Source organism: Zonotrichia leucophrys, chromosome 3, assembly GCF_028769735.1.
Source record: "Zonotrichia leucophrys gambelii isolate GWCS_2022_RI chromosome 3, RI_Zleu_2.0, whole genome shotgun sequence".
NCBI lineage: Eukaryota > Metazoa > Chordata > Aves > Passeriformes > Passerellidae > Zonotrichia > Zonotrichia leucophrys.
The window spans coordinates 18,190,438-18,209,254 of NC_088172.1; the positions used below are offsets into that span (position 1 = coordinate 18,190,438).

At 37.5% G+C, this 18,817-nt stretch overlaps 1 protein-coding gene across 18 annotated transcripts in view; it reads left to right on the plus strand.

Annotated features, from left to right (window-relative positions):
* DST (dystonin) overlaps nt 1–18,817 on the plus strand; it is a 289,028-nt gene that overhangs the window by 163,169 nt on the left and 107,042 nt on the right. For 17 of the 18 annotated variants that reach the window (XM_064707534.1, XM_064707535.1, XM_064707548.1 and 14 more), the window contains 3 exons: nt 10,917–11,051; nt 13,520–13,608; nt 14,213–14,345. In XM_064707534.1, coding sequence (XP_064563604.1) covers nt 10,917–11,051; nt 13,520–13,608; nt 14,213–14,345 — 357 coding nt within the window. Of the gene's footprint in view, nt 1–4,293; nt 7,054–7,611; nt 9,529–10,916; nt 11,052–13,519; nt 13,609–14,212; nt 14,346–18,817 lie in introns of those variants that run through there. The other variant, XM_064707546.1, reaches the window with a different exon arrangement.

Below are 18,817 nucleotides of genomic sequence, written 5' to 3' on the forward strand. Positions count from 1 at the left end.
TTAAATACTAATACTTTCAATTTTAATACCCTAGGGCTTGAACTTTTGGATAAAAGCAGACATTAAAAAGGCAAATTCACTGTGTATACCCTACGTATACGTACTTTTAATATTCCATAGTATGGATTAGTCCACTTAACTGACAAGTTCTTCCAACAGGGAGATGAGATACCTTCTTAATTAATTTATGAAGTTAGTTTGATCTGTTCAGGATTTGTTTTTCCTCCTGCCTTTCTACTGTATTGATTCCTTGGGGTCAGACAGCATTTTATTTATGCTTAGTGTTGGATCTTACTAGCAAGAGTACATTATTGACATTAAGCGGATGAATTTTTCAAAATACATGTTTGCTGCAGAGCAAACCTTCCAAATAATTGAGAGAGAAAATAAAAACCAACCCTCTAAATTTTTCACTTTCTCTTGAAAACTGTCTCTCAGAAAGAGAAAATTTTTAGTAATTCTTAAGGACTACATTGTTTTTCAATAAATTGGATAAATTTGGAGAATACTACCATATGAGTATAAATTTTATTGTTATTGTTAAAGAAAAAAATCAGTTCCTAAATGAATGTTATATAAATCTGGTGCTGATTTTGTCTTTATTGGCTTTTCTTGATATTGAATACCTGTGAACCAACACTAAAAACAGCATGTGTCTTTGGGCATCATCAAGTGGTGGAGCAAACTGATGGAAATACATAATATTTATTGATAAGTAGCCATTATAACTGAGGATTTAGTATGACTAGTAATGATAACAGCATCAAGGATAAAAAGTCAGTCAAATAACAAGGATCAGGAAATCTGTGAATTTCAATAGACTTCATGTTCTTCAAGAACAAGTGGAATCTTCCAAAATGTTTAGAGTTTGTCTGCTCTGTGTCTCCAGGGCTGCTTTTTTTTGAAATCAAGTATTCCCCCCATCTTCCTTACTCCTCTGTTAGCCTTCTAAATTTTTGGTAGCTTCTTTGAAGATAACCTAAGCAGGTTTCCAGTCTCAAAATAATATAATGGGGTTTTTTTTCTCTTTAATCAAGGTAGCAAATCAGAAAAAGAATAATCACTTTCGAAAAAGGAATGAGGGTTTTTTTCTTCTGGGAAGAAAAATTCTTCACAGACATCACTGAAGTCTGTGATTCTTCCAAGATTTTCTTTTATGCCAGTCCTTCTTTCTAACTCTCAGTAATGGCATTAAGAAAACAGAGAATAAGGGAAAAATAATAAACTTTCAATCACATCACAGTTTAATCCATGTGCTGTCATGCTCAGAGTTTACCAGGAGAGAATCAACTCCAGCAACCTGTGAAGTCAGCTGAAGGCTTTCAACCTTTGGGATGTAATGAAGATCTTGAATTGAGAGAAGAAAAGAAACCTAATGAAAGCATGATGGATGTGGAATATTTGCAAAACCAGACCTCTTCCAGTAAAACTGAATACCCAGAAAATAAACTGGAAATGAACAGAAGAAAATTAAATGTAGACAGATATGATAAACTCAAAACTGATAGAACATTTAAGCAACTTTTAAATGTCAGTGGTCAAGCAAGCAGCATTAGTGGCAACAGAGACAGTAAGCTACATACAGAGCAGGAGAGTTTAATGGGTTTTGGTAATCAAACTAAAGAAGAAAAAAATGGCAGAAAAGATTGTTTTGTTTCAGCTGAAATCTGTGTGAGTGTGAACAATGATCCTGGTGAAATGTTAAAGGAGCAAATTGCTAATGGAGAGGGACAAAAAACAGAGGGGAAATCAAAGAAGTTGCCTAAAGTGGAAATGATACACAAAACCAAAGGAAGAAAAAATTCAAGAAGGGCAGGGAGTGATGTTTCAACAAAGGAAGAATGTGAGATGCAATCAGAAACTGATTTTGACCTAACAACAAAGAAAGCTGAAGTAACTCCAAAAACTGCAGAGCAGGCCCTGGGTGTCAGCCCTTACAAACAGCAACATTTTTCACAGAGAACTCATTTTCAGTGTCAGAGTAAAGAGCAGTGCTTTACAGAAAGCAAAAGCCATAATACTTTAAACTCTGAAGACAGAGAGTTTCAAGTGTATGATGAAAAAGGTGATTCTCTTTCACGTGCAACAGATGCAACATCTTTAGAGAAAGTTGTGTCCTCTTTCAGAGAGCTGGCAGTGCACAATGGAAGTGAGAATGCTAAGTTAAATTTGCAATCTATGAGTAATCCAGGTGTTTATTGTAGTGTTGAAAGGAATATTGACAAACTGGAGAAATCATCTCTGAATAAAGATTACGTCCTAGTAGAAAATGAAATCCTAGAAAAATCAAATTTAAATTCAAATAAAGCCAAGAATAAAGAGCAAGAAATTTTGGCTCTTTCTTCAGGAAATATTTCAGAGAGTGACTGTGCAGCAAAAGTCTCTGAATCCAATCCATTAGATTTTCAAGTATCACCACTGCAGAACAATCAACATTTAGGTACAGAATTGTTAGGAAGTGCTGGTGATTTAAATGAAAATTTAGGTCTCTCAGGAACTTTTTCTGGAGGAGAGGATTATTTTCCATTATCGGAACATGAACTAACAAAAAAGCTTTTAAGTCACTATGAAAAAGCATGTGTGAAGAAAATGCCACAGGGTAACACTTATGGTTTGGACAGCATAAATAGAAGTGGGAAGAAGCAGAGTGGAGAAGACAGGTTAGAACAGGGTCAGAAATGCAAAGATCTGTTGCTAGTTTCAGAAGTAGACAGTAGAGATGAGGGTAATAGCACAAAGGTCCCTGGAAAAACCACTGAACTCCAGAAAATATTCAGTGAAAAAGTAGGCATAAAAGCCTCATTTGAAAAACAAGAAAAGGAAAAAAAGAAAGAGAAACATAATGAAGAGAAAAGGACCACCACTGTTGTTAAGGTACCAGAGTTTCTAAGCAATGCAAATGAAAGAGTTAATCTAAGAATGATTCTAAATCAATGCAAATCAGCATTTGAATCACAAAATATGTCAAGGTCAAGTGATTTAAGATTGATTGAGCATAATTTAAACAATGAATATGCTAATCATGTATCAATTACTGTACATTTTGAGGTGCTTAAGATTTTTAAGTTCTTAGAAATTAATATTTTTGTTTATTTCATGTTAATATTTGCCATCCTTTTCTCCACCCAACTGATGCTCAGCATGTTGACTAGAAAAATGAAATCTAAGAAGATGCAGTTTGTTACTGTACTATATTTTTAGGTCTTATTTTTCAAGCATAATACATTAGATTTTGTGTTTATGTGAGTATAAAAGATCTGATAAATCAATTTACATACTTTGTTTGTATTGGGGGCTGTTCAGAATTATAATACAGGGAAATATGGAGAGAAACTGGAGAAGCTGCCTTTGCATTAGCCTTTTAAGAAAGGTCTCAGATATCATACAAAAAATCAAGTAAATCTGGTAAATTTAAAGTAACCCAATGGTTTGTTTGTTTGAAAACGTTGCTGTCGCTACCCTTCATGCCCTGTTTGTATGATCATAGGAATATAGGTGTGTTCTTACTTCATGTTAGCTCACATTTGGTAACTTAGCACCACAACAGCGCTAATGAAGACAAGGTATGTATAGTTTCAACCATATTGTCACTGGTGATTACACTCCTTGCTCAAAGGACTTGCTCTGGATCTGCCAATATATGGAGACTACCAGCCAGCTGGTTTTCATTGGGATTTTCCTAATTCCCCTGTTTACAGTTGTGTGTCTGTGCTGCAGAGCAGCTGTGGTCCCCCAGCTGGGTCAGTGGGGGCACACTGTGGAGAGGAGATGTGTGGGGATTTGGATATTTATGGACCTGCTGCATCTTGGCTCTAAGATACTGTTTCTTTTCTTGGAGGGGATTTCCAAACTTTTCTTGTGTCATTTGTGCTTGCAAGCTTAAATCCTTTTTCCAGCTCCTGCTGAACTGATTGAGAAATGGTAGGCCACTTTCTCCTTGGGAATTCTTGCACACTGTATTCAGGTCATTGTTTGCTCTGCCTATTTGTTTGGAGAGACAGTCAAAGTGAGCTGTTTGGTGCTGCTTTCTGCTAAGAGGCATCTGACTGAAGTGAGAGGCTGCAGGATTTCTTCGCTTTGTGGATGTCTTTGCCAAGGGTTTCATATTTAGCTAATGGTAACTTCCTGAAGCCTTCAAGAGAAGGTGATGGTGGTGGGAACTGCTCATCCTGCTTTCTGGACATACCATGTATGCATGAGTAAGTATTTTCCCTTCTGCTTTTCTAAGAGCCTAATACATTCCACATGCTGTATTACAAAAAGTGCATTCCAACTTATCTTATTCTTTTACAGATTTTAAGGAGTAAGGAAGCATCCGCACGTCAGGCGTATTCAGATCTAATGGCACAGCAAAATAACACAGCTGATGAGAATAAAAAACTCATGGGGAAGGTAAAAACACTTGAGGAGATGTTGGAGAATATGAAGAAACAAAAAAGCCAAGTGGAACAGGAGCTCCCTAAAGTGAGAGAAGCTGCAGAAAAAGAGCGGAAGAAGCAGCAGAAGGAGATGGAAGAGATCTGTTTTCAGAAGACGAAGGCTGAGCAAGAGGCAAAGCAGTGTCGTATAGATCTAGAAAGCATTGAGAGAGAGAAAGCAGACGCAGAGCAGGAGTTGGAGTGTGTTAGGCAGTTCATTTTTCAGGCAGAGACACAAAGGAGTATACTGGAAGAAAACCTCCGTGCTTTTCGAAATCAAATAGAAGAAAGCACCTTTACCAGAAGAAACCTTGAAGACCTTCTAAGAAGAAAAGATACTAATCTTCATGATTTAGAGAAACAAAAAAAAACCTTGATGCAGGAACTGAAGAAAAAAACAGATGGGGAAGAGAAACTTATGAAGCTCATCAAGCAAATGGAACAAGATCTTGACTTTAAAGGGAACCTATCAGAAATAAGACTGCAAGAAAGAGAAACAACTGAATCCAGAAGGAAGATTGTTGAAGGCACATACTCTGTGACTAGAGAAACTTCCCTGCCAACTTTCACAGCTGGGCAAGGCAGCCAATGTAGGATTGATTCTGAAATTACAAGCTTCCAGAAGAAACTAGAAGCCAAAAAAGTAGAAGAGCTTAAACAAAAGATAGATGAGTTGACCCTTGCTAACAAAAAAGCCGATAAAACTATTAAAGACTTGAAATATGAGCTGAATGAAATTGAACTTCAAAAATCATCGACAGAAGAAAAGTCTCGTTTATTAAAAGAAAAACTAGATAAAGTCAACAGTGAACTTAAATGCCTAAAAATTAAGTTGGAGGAAAAAGACCAAGTAGAGCAGGGATATTTGCAACAGCTGAAAGAACTGGACAGGCAACTACAGAGAACCACAGGTAAAGCTGAAGAGGTCATGCAAGAAAATATGGAACTTAAAAAACTTAAGATCAACTATCAGGAGGACCTGAAGTCTGTTCAGCAAGAAAAGACACAGCTAAAAAGAGAAATAGAGGAATTAACCAGATCACTGACAAAAACTGAAATAACTATCAAACATTTAAATTCACAAATCAGTTCTCTTCAAAAAGAGAAGCTGGCAGCTGAACATAGAACACAGTCATGTAAAGGTGAAGCAAATAATCTTCAAGACCAATATAGGAAAATTAAAGAAGAGTTGATTCAAAAAACTAAAGTAGAGAAGGAAAACCAGCATGAAATTCAGATGCTGAAGAATGAATTAACCAAAAGCAATCAGGTGTCAGAAAAATTGAAAAAACAGATAGAAGACCTTAATAAATGGAACACTGAAACAAAACTACTGATGAAGCAAATTCAATCTGAATCAGAGAAGATGGCATTGGAGAAAGAAAATATTCAGAGGAAAAATGATGCTTTGAAAGCCCTAGCAGATGGTTTCAAAGAACAATTGCGTACAACAAATGAACAATTGCACAAACAAACAATAATTGAGCAAGAATTCATATGTAAAATCAAAACCCTAGAAGTTGATCTTGCAAAAACAAAAGACTTAGCTAGTGACTATAAACAAAAATGTGATAAACAAAATGCATCCACCCTTAGCATTGACCGGGAGATTAAAAATTTAAATGCTCAGATGAATGCTCTAACTGTGGAAAAGAGAATGAGTGAGCAGAAGATGGCACTACAACAAGCTCATATACAAGAACTAAATAGCAAATTAAAAAAATTGCAGGACGAACTCCATCAGAAGACTCTAGATGAACAGATGGCACGCAAGAAGATGATTCTATTTCAGGAAGAATCCATTAAGTTTAAACACTCTGCAGAGGAATTTAGGAAAAAAGTTGAAAAATTACTGGAATCCCATAGCATGACAGAAAAGGACATATCTGGTATAAAACTCGAATGTGTTGCTCTTCAGCAAGAAAAGCATATGGCTGAGGAAAACATCATGTTGTACAAGAGGCAAATGGAAGATCTGCAAGAAAGGCTCAAAAAATGTCACGAACAACTACAGCAAGGGAAGCAGGCTGAGATGGACTATCACCAGAAGTGCAGGAAACTCGAGGAAGAATTGGAAGTGCAGAAGCGCATGGTTGAGAGCTTGAAACAGAAGATGGATCTGCAGGTCAGGGAGAGTGAACATAGATTTCTTTCATTTCAGAATGAAGTTCAGCAAAATAATAATCTCCAAGATTCTGGATTTAAATTGAGCTGTGAGAGAAGAGGAAATGATTTCAATTACCTGAGTGAGGCTGCAGCTAAAGAATTTGAACAGCTTCCTCCACGTACCTCACCTTTGTTAAGGCAGAAAAAGGAAAGATCAGGTTTTAAATCTGATCAAATAGAAGAAAATACATTGTATGTGAGTGCTGATGACACAATACCAAGAGAAGTGCAGTTTCAGATGTCAAGCATAAACCAATCATTAGAAGATTCAAGTTCCCAGTCTTTTACGGAGTTTGTTTCGCAGACGAGTACACAGTTCCAGATAACTTTTGATAAAGCAAGCCAAATCTCTGGAACATCTGAAAGGGACACACTGAGGAACAGGAACCTACACAGTTCCAGACAAACCATTAGACATGGAGAAGACTCAAAACATGAATTAGGATTGGTAAAACTGCATCCCTTGGAGGTACACACCACATTTTGTGAGAGTTTGCCTTCCTAATGGTGCCTTTGATTAGTCCATTTGGTTGGCTGGTTTTGGTTATGCTTTATTACTATTACTATGCTGTTTAGTATTTCTTATGTTCATGTCTTGGTGAAGGGAACCCCTTCTGTCCTACTTAACACAAAAAGCTTTATATTAGATCTTACTACCAGGTTTGTTAATGTCTAAGAAAGATTATTTTAAAAATCTGTATTGAAAATAGGAATTCACGTACACTGTTGTATCTTTATTGGTCAAAGTAAGTTTTGATTAACAGCAGTAAGCTCATATAGTTACAAACAACAGTTACTGGTGTTTAGTCTAGTCATATTATTGAATAAACATTTGAAATGGAAAATGCACTTTAAAACTCAAGCTATTTATATATCTCTGCTTGCCAATCCTAGTAGTGGTTCTCCTTTCTGACTTGCATTCAAGTTCTTCCTTTGGTTTCTCTGGTGGTGGATTTAGGAGTGAATTATGTGTACAGCATAGTCTGCAGTTGTATTTCTCACTGTGTCAAAAACTTCCTATTTACAGATAGTGAAGAACAAGCACTATGACATGCATGTTGAAGTCACAACATTAAACCAAGAAAATGACAAGACTTTTGGTAATGAAGAGAGAATGTTTCAGGGATACAAAACTTCAGAAGGGTTTAGGAAAGAAGACTTTGCAAAGATGAGCTCTTTCTTAGGAGAAGAGGTTTTGAGGACTGCTGATGATGCTACTCAGCTGGAATGTTTTACAGAGGAATATGATGCTATTAAATTTCAAGGTCTCCGACATGATGTAACTGCCAGGCAGTTGACTGAAGTTAAACTTTTAGACAGGCTCACTGTTGAGCAGCTCATTGCAGGGCAGAAAACTGTTGGTGAGGTTCAGAAAAGTCTTGAAAAATTTTTAACTAAACCTACAGCTATAGCTGGGCTGTACCTTGAATCCAGCAAAGAGATACTCTCTTTTGCTTTGGCAGCAAAGAGAAAAATAATGGGAAAAGCACTGGCCTTAGCATTTTTAGAGGCCCAAGCAGCTACTGGTTTCATTATTGATCCCACAACAGGTCAGAAATTCTCTGTTGATGATTCAGTTGTTAGAGGGCTTGCAGATAGTGAATTCAAGAGTAGACTGCTTGAGGCAGAGAAAGCTGTTCTAGGTTATTGCTGTTCTGGCAAAGTGCTGTCTGTATTTCAGGCTGTGGAAGCTCAACTTTTAGAAAGACAAAAAGGTAAAAATATCCTTGAGGCTCAAATTGCATGTGGGGGGGTTATTGATCCTGTAAGAAGTGTTCGTGTACCTCCAGAAGCTGCTGTGCAGCTGGGCTTGCTTAATAACACAATTTTAAAATTTTTGCATGAGCCTTCAAGTAATGCAAAATGTTTTCACAATCCAAATAACAGGAAAGCTATGTACTACTGTGATTTGCTGAAAATGTGTTTGTTCAGTGTAAGCAGTAAATGCTTTCTGCTTCCAGTTGGTGAAAGGAAAATAAGTAGCCCATCAGCAGAGAAAAGTCATAAAACTTCTGTAATAAATGTTGACACAGGAAGTGAAATGACTTCATATGAGGCTTATCAAAAAAATTATATTGATAAAGCTACATATCTTGAGCTTTCGAAACAGGAATTTGATTGGAAGGAGTCTACGTGTTTTGACTCTGATGGAAATTCTTTTCTTTTGCTTACAGATCTTAAAACGGGTGTACAGTTTAATATTGAGGAGACCTTAAATCAGGGCAGAATTGACAGAGCATTAGTCAGCAAATATAAGGAGGGCCTCATCACAGTTAATGAGTTTGGTGATATCTTAGTTAGCAGTTCACAGCCCAATAAAGATTTAAACAGTCCTATTGCAGGGTTCTGGCTTTCTGAAACCAATGAAAGAATTCCAGTCTTGAAAGCCTCACGCAAAAATTTGGTGGACAGAGTTACTGCCCTCCGATGTCTTGAAGCTCAGGTTAGTACAGGTGGTGTAATTGATCCATTCACAGGGAAAAAGTACAGTGTTTCAGAGGCTTTGCAAAGGGAGTTAATTGATGATGGCTGTGCCAAGCAAATCCAGCAGTGTGAGCTGATCTTTACTGGGATCATTCATCCTGTAAGGAACACTGTTATGTCAGCTGTTGAGGCTGTGCATTTAAGTGCCATAGACAAAGACATGGGCATGCGCTGCCTGGAGTATCAGTACTTGACTGGTGGCTTGATAGATCCAAAGTCTCATTCCAGACTCACAATGGAAGATGCAATTAAGAACGGTATCATTGATGCTATCACAGCTACAAAGATGAAGGATGAAAAAACGCACGGTAAAGTTTTAACATGCCCCAAAACTAAGAAGAAGATAACCTACAAAGAAGCTTTAGATAGAGCTGTTTTTGATTGCCACACTGGGCTGCGGTTGTTAGAAGCAGCTCAGCCCATGAAAACAGGAATTTCCAGTCTTTACTATAATTCATAGTGGACAAAAGATATTAATACTTCTTTTGGGCTCTGCTTTAAAACCTGTTAAAGTTAAGGAAAATATCTGTGATGGCCTTTATGGAAAATCATAAGTGGTGTTTTCTAGCAATAATTAGTTGCTGTAAAACTAATTGCTATGAACAACTAATTAGCATAAACCACTGAAACTGGAATTAGATATTACTTATTGCAAAACTGAAATTTATAGATAGGCAGATTCATAATTTCAAAATGCAATCTATGTGTTCAGTCTTTACCTGAAGGCCTTTCCTGTCATTACTTTGCATGCAGGTAGTGTAAATGAGAAATTATACTGAAGTTGATGAAGTTAGTATTAGTTCAAAGTGGGTAGATTTAGGTGAGACAATACTCATATTCTTACAATAAGGTTGAGAGGGATTGACCATTTTGTGAGTGAACACAGTGCAGTATTTCATGTGACTTGTTACTTAAATTAAAATTACGAGTCTGCAGATACCATTTGTTTTACAAGAGTGGCAATAAGATATACAAGAATTAAACCTGCAGTGTAGTAAGCACACATGCATCAGTACTTTTTCTCACACTAGTATTTCATTAATTTTAAGGGGCTGCTTACACCAGAAAGTTGTTTCCTGTCCTGAGTTTTTCTCTAATTTCATGTTATTTTTTTTCTTAGAATTGTCTTCTGCTCTAATAGGTAAATGAATTACAATTACATATCAATTTTTTTAAAAATTCATTGAAATGAAATGTTTTAATTTGTACTTATGGTACATGGAAGGGCTTGACTGTGTTTTCTCAGTATTGATAAGTGTCTACCTAACAGATTGTACTTGTATGAAAGGGAGAATGTTTTCCTGTGCAGAAAAAGATTAAATGTCTCAGTATTTTACTTTTATGTTTTATTGTTTCTGTAGACATAAAAGCAATGTATTCTTCCTAATTGTAATTTGGTAATTCATGTGCATAATGTGCAAAATATTGTTATGCTATACTGGTTGTACATATCCTTACCTGAGGGTAATGCAAAGGCAGCAATTCAAAGATATTTTTTATGCAAATGCTTTTGAGATTTTATCTGCTGAGTAATGGCTGGGAAGCTATGCTTTTTCTTGCTATCAATCATTTTATAATGATTGCATGTGTGTATGAATAAGCACATTTATCATAATTAAAAATCACTTGAGGTATTCTTTTATTACTGTTTATAATTATGTGCCATTTTTGTTCCTACATCAAAGTGTCATAGTAATGCATGTGGTGGTAAATAAAAAAGAAATAATTTTATGTTTATGTGGTGATAATAATGGCATTGTGATAGAATTGTGTTTCTACAGCCATTAATGTAACATATTTCAACAATTTACATTTACATGTTTCTTTACAATTCATGGCACTCATCAGAAATCAATGGAAGAGGAAAAGAAGGAACATGTTGAGAAAGCTGGGGATTTACTGAAATGGGTGTCAAACCTCAGCAAGACACTCAGCAAAGAAGAAGGAGAAAAGGCTGAAAAGACAGATTTACCTAAGCAGCAGGTACACATATCTTTTGAATAAAGCACCACTTCCTCTTTTTGGGTTTTTGCATGGATTAAAAGGCCAAAAAAATCCATAAATACATTTTTCCCCCTACAAATCACCATCCACATTTCACTCAGGACGTGATTTCACATTTGGTTGTGAGTAGAGAGTTGGGTAAATAAACATCAATGTTTAGGGACACAAGCATGTTACTCAGGAAGAAACTCCCACTGCTTTTTCCGGACCTTGTGTATGACACATTCTGACACTGCAAAATATCAGTTTAGAGAAACTGGACCCTGCACACCGTATGTCAGCCTTTGTAGAAGGAGAGTGCATCCTGTCAGGATGGCATTTTGGGCACCAGGAAGGAGAAAGTTGGTAGGAGGGGCCTGAGGGCCAAGTTTCTATTTGTGTTTGAAAAGTTAATCTGAGGGGTCTTCTTAAGAGACAGTCAAAACTGCTGTCCTAGGAAGCACAGCAGATGTTAACTGAGGCCTCACTGTTATCACACTAGTCCAGATGCTGTTGGAGTGGCCCAACTTGATGCCTTTGTATTTAACACGACATTGTCATTGGGTGCAGTTGTAACTCAGACCATAAATTTCCATCTGTGAAGTTTCATGTCATTTCTAGGACCTTCTCTGCTGGGGTTGCCCCTTGAAATAGCTTAGTTACACCTAAGAAGTTTCAGTAGGTGAAGGCTTACCGGCACACTGAGCAGCAGAGGGACAGAGCAGTGTCTTGTCCACATCCCTCAGTACACTGCTGGATGTGTCATCATGCAAACATGATTTTAGCCCTCTTGGCATCCTGTTCCTATGGTTTTATTTTGGTGATGCTTTCTGGTGCCAGAGCCACTGGACCAGCATGTGCATAAATCCAGCTTGCTGTTGGGAAGGTTGGCAGTCCTGATGAGCACTGTTCCAGCATGTAGCTTGATCAGAGAGGACCAGTGCTAGCTCTGAGTTTGTCCTTATATCTACAGGAGGAAGTGAGCTTGCACTGATTTGAACATATTAATTGGTAAATTGCTAGTAGTTAAAATCATAATTTGCAAAAGCATTCAATGCTGCCCTTGTTAATGACTACACTGCAAACCTTTATCAGTACTGGGCCAGCTTTCAACTCCTTAGTAAGGACATCTTAGCTTACCCCAGCAACTGTGGTTGCCATTGCCATCTCCTCTGTCCAGCCTGAGCCTCCAGTGAGTAACCTGTGAGTTGGCTGTCTTGGCTTCCCCTGGGAGATGGGTGTTTGCTGAGGGTCTTTGCTTCCCTTGTGAAATGGCCTGGCGAGTTGGCTGCACCTTTCAGAGGTGCCTGGGTTTGTCTCTCCACTGAATAGCAATGATACCTTGATAAATTGTGTAGAAACACAAAGAAACTGGTGATTTCATAGCTAATGTCAGCTGAAATACATTTCACTTAGAGAACTGGGGTTGCTGTGGAGTGTAGCCAAAGAAGACTGCTACTGGCAGCAGCTTTTCTTCTTCACTGGGAAGTAAAGCTGCTACCAGTAGTGACAGGGTGCAGGACAGCAGCCACAGTGACACTGGTTCCCTGAGTAAAATGGATTTTGTGGCCCCATCTGCTGTTTCATCTTCTCACTTCATCTTCTTGCATAGTGCATCCAGTGGTTCTCTTGGTTCCTGTGCAAGCAGTACAGGTGATGAGATTGTGGCTTGCTGGTGGTGATTGCAAAGGGAGAATTTTTCGGCCCTTTGGTAAATGCAGACAAGGAGAGATTGGTTGTGTCCAGACCAAGGTGAATGAAGGGCTCAAGCACTTTGCTCGAGACCTAGCACCTATGTTGAAAGACATCTCCAGCTTGCAGAACTCCCTTTTCATAATTTACCTTTATGAGTGCTTTTCTTTGAAGAGACTGCAGGGAGATTCTCAGGAAAGATAGGAGATTAAATTCCCACAAGTTCCTCTACCAGAACAAGTCCTTTATTGGGGAGGGCACAGAACTGATAGTGTGGAGAATATTAATTGATAATTCATTTTTTCCCAGGGGTCTCATATTGCATTTGTCTCTGTTTTTGAATTTCATGAAGGCTTGTGGTCTTCTGATATGTTTTTTCAAAAATTTGTTATCTCTTATTTTGGTGAGCAAATTCTTGAACATGACTATCGTACGCAACCTCTATAAAGCTACTATAAAGTGTGCCAATTACAATAAGTGATTTTAAATGATTGGTTAATTTTCTATCAAATAACATTTTGAAATATTCTATTTGTTTTGCCCACTAGTTTTCTAAAAAGAACTTGCTTAATCAAAAGACATATCACAATGACTGCCTCATATGTAAATGATGCAATTCCGACAAATAATATTGCTCTACTGATTGCCAGTATTTTTTTAAAAATCAAGCTCTTTCATTATTGAGATTAATCCCAGATACAAATAAGGGTTCGTTTGTTTGTTTTGTTTATTTATATACATTATTGAGTTTTGAACACAGGTTATTTATTTTTCAGATTTCCCTTCATGAAATGTCAACCAAGAAAGAACAAATAGCTGAAGCTCTGCAGACAACTCAGTCATTTTTAGCTAAGCACAGTGACAAGTATGCCATTTTTTATTTTTCAAATAATGTAAAATTATTGAATAAATACATACTGTTTGCTTAAAAAGAAATCATATCCTTATAGATCTAATTGCATGCCATGTACGGTTTGGGAGTTTTTTATCTTCTCATTTGATAAAGCTTGATGCAATTTTGTTGATTTCAAGAATTTGACTTTGTTTGTATACCTCTGGTCATCTTAAAAATATTAGATATTTAAAATTTCATTTGAAGTCAAAATAATTAACAAATTTGTAGTAAATGAGTACTTAAACTATCTAGCACAAGATTTTTTCATTTGTGTCTGAAAACAGATTTAAGTTACTAAATTGCTGAGATATCTCAAGACTCCTTGATGGTTATGTTACCTGTCTTCACTGGTAACCAGTAGACAAAGCCCCATGTAAAAGTTAAATGCTTCTTTTCCTGAATAACTGCAATGAGATTGTAGCTTTCTTGAGCATCTTTGTAATTAGGCTGTATTTTTTCCAGACTACTTGTACTAATTTCTGTTCCCCATTTTTAAGTAAAGGTAGGCAGATCACTCCCAACAAGTTACAAATTACCCAGAGATCTCCTCCTTCCATTTTTTTTTCCATGATAGAATGACAGATGAAGAGAGACATGAAATGGAAAAGCAAGTTAGATCCCTCCAGGAAAGCTACAGTTTGTTATCCAATGAAGCTTTGAAGCAGCTGCAGGAAGCACATCTGGGTGATGAAAAGATGGAAGAAAAGGTAACAAGATTCAAACTTAGATTTCAGTTCCTCTTGAGATTTCTTGCATGGTTTTCAAACGACACATGATCAGCAAAAGAAGAAGCTGCAATTAACAATGTGTGGAAGGACTAGATATTTAATTGACTGAAGGTTTTGTGTATTTGCTATGAAATACTGTATGTGACCTTACCTGTGCACATGAGCATTCTATTCATCAAACTTCTTCTGAAGAGTCTTAATAATGTGTGCCTTGCATGAAGAAAGATAAGCAAATCATTCATCTCTTAACTCTTCTCTTAAAAGCCATTCTTTGACTGCTAGATAAGTGTGCATTTCTGCTGCAAAAAATGACACTGTAAAATAACATGTTCATCTCTCCCATATATCACTCAGAAATATCCTAGAAGTGATCTACTTTCGGGTTTTCCTAAATTTTTTCTGGGTATGAAAATGGGAGGACATAATACAATTTTCTCTGAGACACTATGAATATATTTGTTAATGAGTATTAGTCTTAAATATGGACTATTTAAGAGTATTCTCATATACATGCAGAGGCAGAGTCTGTGTAATGAGTTCAGGTAATGTTGCCAAACTGACTTCATGCTTTCCATGTGAACTAAATGCAATATTTGGTGCTGGAGTATCTGATTCCATATTGTTGAGTGTATATACAGAAATGCTGTATGCTGTAAACATGAATAGCATGGTTGTGTTGAATCACATACTGTTTCCAAATATTCTAACCTTTCACAGACATTTATAGCATGAAAATGTGCCTTTCAGGTATATGTTCTATTTGCCCTCTCTGCAATCATTTCTACTATTGTCTTTCACTAACCCTATTTATGTATGCAAAGCATAGGTTTTCAATTCACAGATGCATGTTGGTTTTAAATCTTTTATCACATCGTGTGCTGTTGAATGACTGACATAGATCACTTGTGCATTTGAGCTGCTAACATTCACAACATTCCTCCAGGCCTGGTAAGTACATGTTTTTATGCTTATCATGCATTCAAAACCAAAATAATATTTTAAACATACGATCCAAAAAGGATGATAACTTTTCTTTTATATTCCCTTTTAGGTGAATAAAGTCATTGCTGGTGTCATTGACCAAACAACTGGAGAAGTCCTTTCAGTCTTTCAGTCTATTTTAAGAGGTTTTCTTGACTATGACACTGGAATTAGATTGCTTGAGAATCAGCTGATTCTTTGTGGAATAATTTCTCCAGAATTAGGAGTGTGTTATGGTTTGGAAGAAGCTAAAGCCCATGCCTTAATTGATGAGCAGATTCTGTTGCAGCTGCAAGAATTAAGTAATGCAAAGAAGCTTATGTCAGAATCATCATTAGCAAATATTCCAGTTGTTTCAGCTTTAGAACAAGGTCTGATTTCAGAACATCTGGCTGTTAAAATTCTTGAGAATCAGCTTTCAAGTGGCTATTTGATTTTGCCATCTACTGGAGAAAAGCTGTCTTTGCAGAGTGCTTTCCAGAGAAATCTCATTTCTCCAACATTATATTCCAAACTTCTAGAAAGACAAGATACATGTAAAGATCTCATAGATCCCAACTGTGCTGAGAAAATTTCCCTTGAACAGATGGTTCATAGAAGCATAGTACATGATGCAACAGGGTTAAGACTCCTGCCTGTGAAACCACAAGAAAAAGGGAGAATTGTGCTGAAATGTGGAAGGAAGGTAACTATTTTGAGGGCAGCCCATGAAGGGCTCATTGACAGGGAAACAATGTTCAGGCTGCTGGGTGCTCAGTTAATGTCTGGAGGTATCATTGACCCCGACTCAGGGAAACGAATGACTGTGGAAGAGGCCATGAGACAAGGGATGATAGATCAGGACACGGCTTGTGGGATCCTCACACGCCAGGTTCAGACTGGTGGAATCCTTTGTCAAAATTCAGGACAACGCTTGACTGTTGATGAAGCTGTGCAATGCAACTTAATATCAGCTACCAGTGCTCTGCTGGTATTAGAAGCTCAGAGAGGCTTTGTGGGACTAATTTGGCCTCAAACTGGTGAAATATTCCCCGTATCAACTTCTTTGCACCAAGATATGGTTACAAATGAACTGGCATTCAAAATACTGAATGATAGAAAGAAAATAGCTGCACTTTACATTCCAGAAACTTGTGAAATAATCAGTCTTGACAAGGCTGCAGAATCAGGGATTATAGACAGTAATACTGTATCTGTTTTGACCAATGTGACTTTACCAGATAAAATGCCCAATGCAGAAGAATTAAAGTCCCTTTGTAAAAATGCTGCAAAGTGGTTATCGACTTATGAATTTCTGCCATCTGTATTTCATGGCTCTGAGGGAGAACATGAAGTTTCTGGCACAGAAGACCCTGTATGTCATAATGTAGATGAAGCTAAGAAACTATTCATGTCTTACCTGATGGTAAATAGTTATATGGATGCAAACACTGGACAGAGACTTTTGTTATATGATGGACAACTGGAAGAAATCATCAATATGTTGCTGGAAGGCGATAGTGCTGGGTACAATGCTGGTGTATCAGAAATAGAGTTTAGTAACAAATATGTAAGTTCAAAAGGAATTCACCTAAAGTCAGCAAACAGTGTTCAGGGTGATCTCTCAGGTGCTGAGAACTCTGGTAGTAACAGGAAATGTAATCAATGTGATGATTCTGGGAATTACATATCTTCACAGGAATATCCCCACATGTGCAGGCCAGATATTTGCAATATTCTTGGTACTGGGCAATCAGAATATACACAGGAGATGCAGTTAACTACCCCTGCAGAACTCAGAAATGTAGTAAGCAGCACTCAAAATTCCATGATGAGAAATGATCTCAGAGGTTTTTTGGAGGTTTCTGAGTGGACAGAACTCTGTAAGCATAATAATCAGCAGACAAATTCAGGAAACATTGAAGGATATCTTCCAGATGACTCAAATACAAGATTTTTATCACAAACAGCAAAAGAAGAGATTTGTGTGGGAGACATTCTGGATAATGAAAACATGAATGATAAAACATTACAAAATTCCTTGAGCATGAATGATTTGTCAGATAAGGAAACATGGAGGGAACTGGAAAAGTGCACGGACTATGGGCCTCCCACATTTCAAGCTGACAGTAGCAAAATGGTACTGGATAACAGCAAGAAAGATAATTTTCAGAGAAATCTTGATTTATCCATCAGTGCAGACACTGAATATAGACTTCCAGAAGAATTGGTTAGTCAATGTTGTGTCACACCAAAATTTGAAGACAACAGATATGGTGCACAACTTCTTCAGGAGTATGCAGGTCCATCTCTACAGGACTGTCTTTATATCCATGGAAGGTCATCCCTGGAGGATTGTGCTGATTTTCAGAATAAACTGTGTCTAGATGACAGCACAGACATGCACCATAGGCTTTCATTGGGTGTTGATGCTGTCACACATGATGGACCACCTCTGGGGGACAGTAACAGCATAGCACAAAGGCTGACAGAAGAAGGAAGTGATCTTATATTCCACAGGTTGCTGCCGTGTGACAGTAGCTCTGACTCATCAGTAGAGGAGGGTGATGGCATCCCACAGCTTGAGAGTAGCTGCTTGCAGCAAGGATGTGGTGAGGTGGCCTCTGAAGAGGACAGCTCTCAGTTGGATGATGGTGATGATGATGATGCCTATGAAACACCTCAGGGTGATGATGATGACAGTGATGTCTATGATACTCCACAAATTGATGATGATGATGATTCCTCTGACTCTTCTCAAGGTGATGAGGGGTTTGACACCTTGCAGGTGGAGGATGATGATACACCAGAGCCAGAATTGGCTGGAAGATCAGTTCCATTAGGTTTTCTGGAGGAGAGAGGTGGTCGAATAACCCTAAGAGAAGAGACCAGCTCTTTTCAAGAACTTGCAGCTAATGCTGGAGAGAAGGTTCATGTGAATGGGAGAAGTCAATCTGAGAGCATAACTATAGCTTTTGCAAATGCCAAAACTATGGAGAAAATCCTTGAGGGAAGGGAAAGAACAGGGAGTTTTGGAGAGAAGGAGCTAGATTTACCAGTTATTGTTGGGAGTAAAGGAACAAAGGAAGGAGGCATGAGCTATTTACAGAATATGAATGAAGCAGATGTACAAGACAAGAATGAGGAAGTTGAAAGGAAAGCAGAAGGTGACCTGTGTGAGGAGGAATCTGAAGGTACACAGGAGGGGGAAGATTATGAGGAAGATTATGATAGTTATGATGACTCTGACACTGATTCTGACAGTGAAGATGAAATGGATATTTTTGATTCACATAATCAATGTGTAAGTAAAGGAGACCAGCTGGTAATGTCTGTAGAAGATGTAGAAAGGAGCAATGAAAACAATCAGAATATTGATGACTACTGCTATTCTGTAGGCCACATGACAGGATATACTTTGGAATTCCAGTCTAACCATGAAAATGGGACACTATCCTCAGTAATATGTGAATCAATGTCAAATATTTCTG